The sequence below is a fragment of the Nannobrachium achirus genome, assembly GCF_963921795.1.
Source record: "Nannobrachium achirus genome assembly, chromosome: 5".
Classification (NCBI taxonomy): Eukaryota; Metazoa; Chordata; class Actinopteri; order Myctophiformes; family Myctophidae; genus Nannobrachium; species Nannobrachium achirus.
The window spans coordinates 21,826,468-21,836,265 of NC_137814.1; the positions used below are offsets into that span (position 1 = coordinate 21,826,468).

Below are 9,798 nucleotides of genomic sequence, written 5' to 3' on the forward strand. Positions count from 1 at the left end.
AGTGAGGTCCAGTTAAATCAACATAGGTTGAAAGTGGCTGAAGTGCTCCTTTTACAGAGGATTTCACTGTGTAGTGGTTACCTAGGAGATGAAATGAAATCCATCAACCCTCTCTCCTCCTTTTTCCAAGGGACATGTTCCTCCTCCTTAAAAGGGTAATGAATAACCTGATGCAGCCACCCACTTGATGGATTCCTCCGGCTCCATACACTGCTCCAAAGCTACCCCCACGCGCACGCACAGTTGCGCGCGCGCACACACACACACACACACACACACACACACACACACACACACACACACACACACACACACACACACACACACACAACTCGGGTTTGAGTCAACATGACTCTGTCTGACATCTCCACTGACACACAGCTGTGTTCTCTGACTAAAGGGCTCTATTCAGCTTGCCCTCATCCAAAATTAATGGTCCAAAAAGGCAGCTCAAATGCACAAATCTTTTCAGCCTTTTCAGACAGACATAGGGTTGTGAACGTCATCCCCCACATGCTTTCTTTCATTCCTTTTTCCTTCGTCATTTTATTCTGCCTTTTGTTCACTGTCTCCATCTCCCCCCCTCGGCTGTTTCTTTAACAAGAAAGATGAACAGATCTAAAAAGATTTAACAAATCTATACAAGCTGAGCCTGTAGATCTGCTATTTCTTTATAAATCGTAAAGAATTGTGCATATCTATGAAACATATAATGTTTTACTGTAAAGCGAAAAATATTTAACTCAAATCTTTGCTTCTGGGGGTCCCTGGAACAAAATACTTTGAGATGAGGGTCGATGGCCAAATACATATCATTCTGGGCCCTTAATGGTGTATATGTGTGTTCCGTATTATATATATATATACAGTATATTTTGGGCATGCACATTGTGTGCGTGCGTGCATGGATGCATGCGTGTGTGCGTGTGTGCGTGTGTATGTGTGTGCGTGCGTGCGTGCGTGCGTGCGTGCGTGCGTGTGTGTGCATGCGTGTGTGTATGTGTGTGCTGACTGTAACAGTCGCCATGATCGTGTCAGTGTTTGAGGTGGTGATTGAGGTCTAGAACTGTTTGAACATCTTTTAGATAACAGATCTCTGTCTAGATAGACAACAAGGCCAGAGGGAGGAAGTGAATTATTAGGTCTAGAGAGGTCTAGAATGAAGACAGGCAGACACGCTGACATTCTTATTGATGTGGCATGTAGATACAGAGCCAATTACTGTAAACTAGATAGACTGACTGGCCTGGAGGATTACATGAATTATGAACAACACAGAAGTCTCTTGGATTGGCACTTTGACACATTATTCTGCACTGTGTGTGTATGAGAGAGAGTGATGATAACAGACGGGTGTGTGAGTGTGTGCGTGCGTGCGTGCGTGCGTGCGTGCGTGCGTGCGTGCGTGCGTGCGTGCGTGCGTGCGTGTGTGCATGTGTGTGTTTGTGTGGATGGTGAAGAGTGAATGCTGGGAGTTGAGAGGTTGAGCACATATGGAGGGGACGCAGGTGTGTGCCCTCTCTCTTCCTCGCTCTTTGCAGCAGACGAGGGGACGCTGAATGGATGGATGGCTTTTGTCCCGGGGCAGCCCAGTCTCCAGCTACTGTGTGGTAAGTGTAACGCACACCTGACAAATGACATCACCCCGTCTCAGCAGGATTGGAGTTCCATTACGGTATCCTCTGTTTCAGACAGTGATGCTCTCTGACCATTTCACTTTCAATTCTCACCAAACAGTGTTCCTAATTTCTTTCTGTCCGACATGCAGTGCCACAGTAGAACAGTATGCTGCAATGATGCATATGTTGCATTTTGATACTACATTTCAATGGCAAAGCCCAGCTATCTGGCACCTACAGTAGTGTGAGTAGTGTAACACCAGCAAGAAAAGGCAATTGAAAATACTTGGCGATCCAGTTAAAAGCAAAATTATCCCATTGTAACCCATTGTAAGATAGAATAAACATTACATGGCACAAGACAAATAATATGCTAATATATTAGAACTAAATAAATGCAAATACAATTACTGTAACTATGCTGTAAGTATTTCTTTCATTTCCTTAGTCTTTCTTCATCTTTCATAACATTTTCTCCACCTTTGATCATCAGGGCCGGCCCAAGCCTGTTTGGGACCCTAAGGCACAGCATCTGTTACTGAGAGCCAATGAGACCCAATTAATTTTGATTCAACGTTTTGGTATTCATTTCGGGTCCTTGGCATGAAATGTTAGAACTACTGACTTAGCGGACCTAGCAGGCACTCTGTGTGTGTGTGTGTGTGTGTGTGTGTGTGTGTGTGTGTGTACAGGGGGTCCTCCAAATCCTGGTGTGATAGAAACGTTTTTCTCCTTTTTTATATTAACCACTTGAATCCTAGCGAGAACTTTAGCCAAAAATAGCAGATCTACAAGCTCACAACGCCTCGCGCTGCGAGGCGTTGGTGTGGCAAAGACGTTTGGTGTAGAGGTGAAAAAGCAGACTAAGTACAGAGTGAAAGGTCAAGTTTATTACGTATTGACGGTTCAAGTGGTTAAATATCTGAAAACACAAATTGACATGAATCCAAAATACACTGATGATTGTGCTGTCAAACCATGAAACTGTATGGAATCTATTAAAAGGTTGTGGGGGTCCCTGCTCCATCTCTCTCTCAATTAAGGGGTCCTTGGCCTGAAAACGTTGAAGACCCCTGTTCTAGATCTTGTAGATCTGCTACTTTTGCTATTTTGACATTTCATTCCAGAAAAGTTACAGTTTTGGACATAATTATGAGGTTTCCACGCGACAGTGACAATATCTGTATAGTTGGTACTTTGTGGCTGTTGTGTTTTAGTTGAAAGTCAGCTCTACATTGGTGTGCTGTACATTTTGAATGCCACTTCTAAATAGCCAACGGCAATAGGCCTATGCTTGTTTTTTTAGTTTAATATTTCTGCAGAATGCATTTACTAAAGAAACATTTATTCAACAGGACTTGTTAAATTAAGTCGTGTTTTGAGAAGTAGTTGCTTGAGGGCCCTCCAGTGGCCATGGAGTCCTACATGGCTGCTTATGTGACGGAGAGAGTCGCAGCCCCAGCCTGAAGCCTCAAAAGTCTAGTATCTGCTCTCGTTCCATAGGGATGTCCCTTTGGAGTGATGGTTAAGATATTGGACTTTCACGCGGGAGACCTGGGTTCGAAGCCGGGTGGGGAGGTTCGGATTCACCTCTGTTACATTGGTGCCGTGACCCGGATCCGGGCTTCCCCGTAGGAGGAGGTCAAAGGGGGGGTGAGTGTGACGGAGAGAGTCGCAGCCCCAGCCTGAAGCCTCAAAAGTCTAGTATCTGCTCTCGTTCCATAGGGATGTCCCTTTGGAGTGATGGTTAAGATATTGGACTTTCACGCGGGAGACCCGGGTTTGAAGCCGTGTGGGGAGGTTCGGATTCACCTCCGTTACACTTAGTTTGCCCAATATGCCTTGGAATCTAAATTCTTATTCATTAATTTGCTGCTACTTGATTATGGGTGTAATTGACATGAAAGCAGAACATAACACTTTGAAATCCCACTCTTCAATACTCTTCAATGACACACCGCTGGCCTGGCTATAGTGGTTATATTTCCTTTAAACACAATACTCTTAATAAAGACAAGCTTCTGGAGGTACTTTTTGGAGTGCAGTGTGCTGACTTAATTTACCGTCTCTGAGCATAATGTCCATGCCTCGATCTGCTCAAGGATCTCTGATAATGGATTTGAGACTGGAAATGCTTTCTTTGGTTTATATTAAGGCTTGCAAAAGCTGCAATAGTAGAACAGACCTGTATTTTAGGGAGGTACTCAGGATACAAAGAGGCTCTCTGCACCCTGCACATTGTGCACCCTAGCAGAGAGGCACACTCAACTATTGTACTTTGCCAGGAAGCTGTATAATAAGTCAAACTTCAGATGTGCAGAATGATTGTGCGTTTTAGATTTGTGGTTATTAGATTTTTATATTTGATTTGATATGATATGAGAAGTTCTGTAATGCAAAAATAATTCAGTGTTTTCTAATGGCACCTGAATAAACAAACATATTAAAAAGAATTATGCGATTGCAGGTTCATTGACGCACGATTAATTATTCAAACAAAACCAAAACATAGCATTAGTGAATTAACAAACCAAAGCAGTTCTCAATTTCTTTCCATTTAGCATTTACACACACACACACACGCACACGCACACGCACACACACACACACACACACACACACACACACACACACACACACACACACACACACACACACACACACACACAGACAGACAGACAGAGACTGGCACTGTGCCCAATATAAATGTTTGTGCAACCTCTAATAACAATTTACATGTTAAATGACTCAGGCATTGTTCAGGCGGAAAAGTGATGCATGACGCCTTCAACTCTAATGACAGTAAACGTACTCATCTCAATTCTCCTCTGTTGTTGCAGGTTAAGTGAGTCGGTTGGCCTGTACACGTCAAAGTTGATTTGATTGCATAATTGGTGCAGCTTGATTGAAAGTCACCTACTTGTTTTCTCCTCCACTTCTGGGTGAGGCTTTTGTGTTTGTGTTCTGCTTAGATTTGTCATTGTTGTGTTGCTACGGTAGCTGGCACCAATGAAGGTTGTCCTTTAGAAGCCTTTTGTAAATGAATGCGTATTGATCTCTGTGCACTCCACTGTGGCTGCTCTGTGGCCATGGTTTAGATTTTTGTTTTGTTTCTGACGCATGTAATAATAGAGTAGGACAGTGAAGTGTAAATCATTATTATTATTTTCTTTCAGATTGCATCAATTCAACAGCATAGTACACTCCCCTTAGAAAGGAGAACAAGCTCTGGTTGTTAATTTAACTGTGAGAGCATCAGAGTTAAATCAGCATTCAGTGTTTTACTGTGTAGTGAGTGTTCACTTGACACAACACCGAAAGGGATCAATAGAACAGCTGAACTCCGGTTGTGTATTCAGTAAGAGCTTAGTTTAGTAAGAGCTTGGGGTACTGGGACCAAAACAAATTTACCCCCGGCATTAACTCCCACCTGGCTTGTCGGTCAAACTCTGGACACAGCAACACACAGTGAATTTCAGGTTACAGATAAAAGGCAAAGTAATAGGCTTTTAAACAATAGGCAGAAGACAGAGAAGCTGAGAAAACAGGAAAATTAATTAGTCTAGACACGTGGCTTCTCAGTAATCTTCTCATGCTATGTAGGCCTATTTATTAAACAATAGTCGTGCATGCCTGTTTGTGTGTGTGTGTGTGTGTGTGTGTGCGTGTGCGTGTGCGTGTGTGTGTGTGTGTGCGTGTGCGTGTGCGTGCGTGTGCATGCGCGTGCGTGTGTGTGTACCAGAGATTGCGTTAGACCGGGAATTGCCGGATTTGACCGATTTTTTATGGCCAAGACCGAAAAATAAAATTCCTCCCGGACATCCTGACCGATTGAAAAACCAATGGTCATTTATCATTATCGCCGTCTGCTCCTCATGCGCAGGCTGCCTGCCTCTCTCTCTCTCTCTCTCTCTCTCTCTCTCTCTCTCTCTCTCTCTTTCGCTCTTTCTCTCTCTCTCTCTCTCTCTCTCTCGCTCGCTCGCCCGCGCGCTCCCCCGTTCTCTCTCTCTCTCTTTCTCTCTCTCGCTCGCTCATTTCAGTGTCAGTTTGCGATGCACGCACAGCATGTAAAGCCATGGGAATTAAGGAATGCACGCACGGTCAGCAATCAACCCATAAACAAACATACACTTGATTGAAGTTATGAGGAGAGGAGATGGAGTGGAGACAGTAGGAAGAACAAAGCCTTTTCAACTCTCCCAAAGTTGCATAACATGGACGCACTGTCACCACTCGACAGTGAGTATTGGATTAATTGCTGGCCAGATGAATATCAACCTTTTCATTATTCTGAAGTCAAGACATGGTATTGTATTGTTGGCATGAAACATGATGCAACAGAAAGACGTTGTTGTGAAAGCAGTGTGCGTGTGCCACATGCAGACAGCCTGCGCGAACAGCGCGATTAGTCCAATATAATTAATTCCCTTATGCAAGATTGAAGCGTTTTTTTCTTTTTAGCCTATACTTTTTCATTCAATTCGTTTTCAGTCCCAACTATGCAGTAGGCCTAATACTTTAACTGTTGCTATTGGCTGTTTGTGCACCTGCTTGTAATGTATGCATTAAAATGATTATGTCCGGTATATTCTTCAGATGTCCGGTAAATTTTAATCATGCCGGTCACGGTGACCGGCAGTTAAAAATCCTAGCGCAATCACTGGTGTGTACATGTCTTAAAGCGCTGCACTAAGAGTGCAGCCCTTTAAAACCAAATGTGCACCTTTAGATATGTTTTCCTCCAATCAGGATAGAGTGGGGCCTTCCTCCAATCATGGTCGAGTGGTGGTGGGCCTTACGCGCACCGAGGCCCACCCCCACTTGATCATGATTGGAGGAAGGCCCCCGCCTGTCACCTACATGAAAACTGAAACTGAAACTTAAGTGAAATCACTTACCCTACCTTTAACGCTGACAACAACACTTCTCACTGTCTTCAGACCTACTAGATTAGAACATTGGCTCCACCATGCCTGCCATTGTCAACCTGCTCTTCAACACGGTGTCCACCAACACCACCATCTCCTTCAAGGTGGTGCTGCCGCTGGTCAGCGTGCTGTCTCTGCTGGTTGGGGTGGGAGGTCATCTCCTCATGTGGCTGGTCCTGATAAAGAACCCGCGGCGCCGCTCCAAGCCCAGCTCCATCCTGCTCCTCAACCTCAGCCTGGCCGACCTGGGCGCCCTGCTCACCCTGCCCTGTGTGCTCCTGAGCGCCAGCTCGCAGGACTGGGAGCTGGGCGGCGGGATCTGTGTCCTCCTCGGGTTCATGACGTCGCTCACGGCGGGGGTGGACATTTTCAGCCTAGCTGCGCTGTCGGTGCTGAGGTATCGCATTGTCATGCCGCCAGCGCCGGCACCGGCTAGTCCGACACAAGTGTACGTATCAGCCAACCAGAGGTGCCATTGTCAAAAGCGTTCGACATGTGGGGCTTAGGGTCGATTCATACTCCACTTTTAGATAATTTACTTCGGTTCGGCTCTGTCTAAACTATGATATGGCGTCAATTCAGAGGATCGGGGGCATATCATAGTTTAGAGCCGAACCGAAATAAATTAGGCTCTAAAAGTGGAGTATGAATCGACCCTTACGTGGAAATGGTTCCTAACGCAAGCAGAAAAGAAGAAGAAAAAAAAAGATTTGAGACGTCTTAACGCAAACTCCTGGTTACAAATTGTAAGCTTGTAGGCCTAGGAGCCATTTCCTGTTTGTTTGTTTGTTTGTTTGTGTGCACATGAAACTCACTCACCACTCTGATCTCTTCCAACTCATCTCAACTGTTACACACAAAAGAGTGGGTAAATTTTTTTTAATGCAAGGTACAAACAAGTTTCATTTTAAATAAGAATATGAGTACAAATCGCAAAGCAAATATCAATATAGTGTGTAATAAAGACAGAATTCCTCAGTGTCTTGGGCAAAGAAAATACATATCTAGCAGTTCTCACTTTATAAATTGAGAATTCCAATGTAATGGATCAATGGAGCATGTAATGCCTGACAGCCTACTTGTACGGCACGTCGCTCATCACAAATATAGTCCATTTACAAGCTCATAAATTGGCGTACTACAATGCATTCCAAGCTTATAAATCTTACAAAAGAAATCACACGACTGACAGCAGCCTGATGACCTGGCTACGGAATCAGTTAATTCTACATTTGATTCTGTGGTACGGCAGTGTACATGTCTCTGCTATAGCTTTCTACTGATACCAGGATACTCCCGATAAAAGATGCATGACCTTCAGAAACAAATCAGTCCTTGCCTATGCCTAATTTGCATATAAATAAAGTTCATGTCAACATTGGTTTTAAGCAATTTTTAGGTCACAGGTGTGATGAGCCATAGCTGAGCTGACTGACACTGGCTGTCGACTACTTGACAAGGCAATATGTGAGCGGATGGCAGCCAGTGGGCGTGTTTGTGCTCTAGGGGACTTAATTGTTTTGAGGCAAGTAGGCAACCCTTTGTGGAGCAAATAATATGATATTTAAGGCAAAGCTCTTTTGAGTAGTGCTGCATTCAAAACCAGGAGAGTTTAAAAAAAATAGACAGATCGAGGGGGTGTGAGGGTGAGTAATTCCAATCGAGTCCATGATCAAATAATTCAGTTTTTCAAAAGTAAGAATATTTACTTTCATTAATTTAAAGTGTCACTATGTCGCTTTTTCTATGAATGAAATGTAACTTTGTCCAATCTGTATAGTATGTTACAATATAACATTTCTCTCCCTGCACCTCTATTGAAACTATTTAGATCGTGTTGAAGGTCATGTCTCACCTAATCTCTCGAGACAGATTCAGATTCTGTCGGCAACTCCCTTTACAACGTGTAGAGTTAAGAATGTTAGGAATGTAAACAAAGACACGTTTGACCGGAAGTAGAGCACAAGAGGAGAGTGAACGGCCGATATCCGGTCTCTACAAGTGAAGTGAAGGCAAATTCTAAGGAATTTGCAGATGGGTTCCCATGCAGATTTTGTCTCACCTAGACACAGGATCTGACACAAATTTTGACCTAATGGTCAATATTCAATTTATCCCCTGAGCTCAAGGGTAAAAAACTTTGCATTTGCGAAAGGAAACTGGATCCAAATCCTGGGTAAAAGAGGAAAGCTACATTACCGTAAATTCACAAAATATTATATAACAGAATGCAATCATTTGAACTGAAACACATATTCTCTCTGTCCCTCTTTCTGTCTTTCAGTGCCGTCACGGTGGCTGTAATCTGGCTCGTCTCCGTGACCATGGCTTTACCTAAGGTCACCTACATCCACTTTGACGGTGGTTGCACATGGTCGGTGGACCGCGGCCAGTGGCTGGGCTTCCTGGTCCCTGCCTTCCTGGTCTACTATGTCGCCCCGCTCCTCTGTATCGCGATCAACTGTGGCCTCATTGTCACCCACCTCCGCTGCTGCAGAGGGACGCTGGCGGCCGACCGCCGTAACAAGAAGGCCACCGCTCTGCTAATTGGCTCAACGCTGGTATTCGCAATGAGCTGGCTGCCTTATTACGCGCTTGAGTTTGTTAATGTCATGTCGCCTCATGTTAGCTCGGCAGCCTCTCCCATTAGCAGGCCAGTGAGTGTGGTGTCCTCAGTCGTCAGTTCAACAGGGTCTCTGCCGTCTTCATCGCCCGCCTGCCCAGCGGCAACGGACCAGGAAGTGGAGACAGAGGTGTCGTTGCTGTGGGAGGTGGCGTCCCTGTCGGCCATTTTGCTGGTGTGCCTGGCTCCATGCTGGAACCCGCCCCTTTACTTCCTCCTATCGCGACCGGCCGTCCGTCAGCTCCGTGCCCTGCTGCCGTCCTTCTTCCACAAGCACCGGGGGAGCAAACCACCACGCGGCTGGCGCTGGCGCATAGCGCCCGCACCGCCCACGCACCTACCACCCCAACCCACACGCCTACCACATCCCCTAACCACTAAGCACTCATTTACTCACCAGACCTGCAACCATAGGTTGACTCAGTAAGATTAACAAGCAAACGCAGACATAATTAAGCAATATTACACGAGAGGGGTGTGCATTCAGCCCTGCCTGCGGAACTTGCCTTCAGCTCATTCCTGCAGCAAGGCTGGACGTGCAAATAACCACAATAAGGCAGACCCTGAGTGTAATATTGCGATTATACAACAGTTGCCCGGAAAAAAACACGCCAACTTCATTTAATTG

General features: G+C 45.1%; 1 protein-coding gene across 1 annotated transcript; it reads left to right on the plus strand.

Annotated features, from left to right (window-relative positions):
• Window positions 1-6,588: 6,588 nt before the first annotated feature.
• Window positions 6,589-9,597, plus strand: LOC308284906 (somatostatin receptor type 5; the record flags this gene model as incomplete). The annotated part of the gene is made up of 2 exons (XM_080725631.1): window positions 6,589-6,995; window positions 8,832-9,597. 2 exons carry the CDS (start codon window positions 6,589-6,591, stop codon window positions 9,595-9,597), a joined length of 1,173 nt encoding a protein of 390 aa, XP_080581757.1.
• Between the last annotated feature and the right edge of the window lie 201 nt (window positions 9,598-9,798).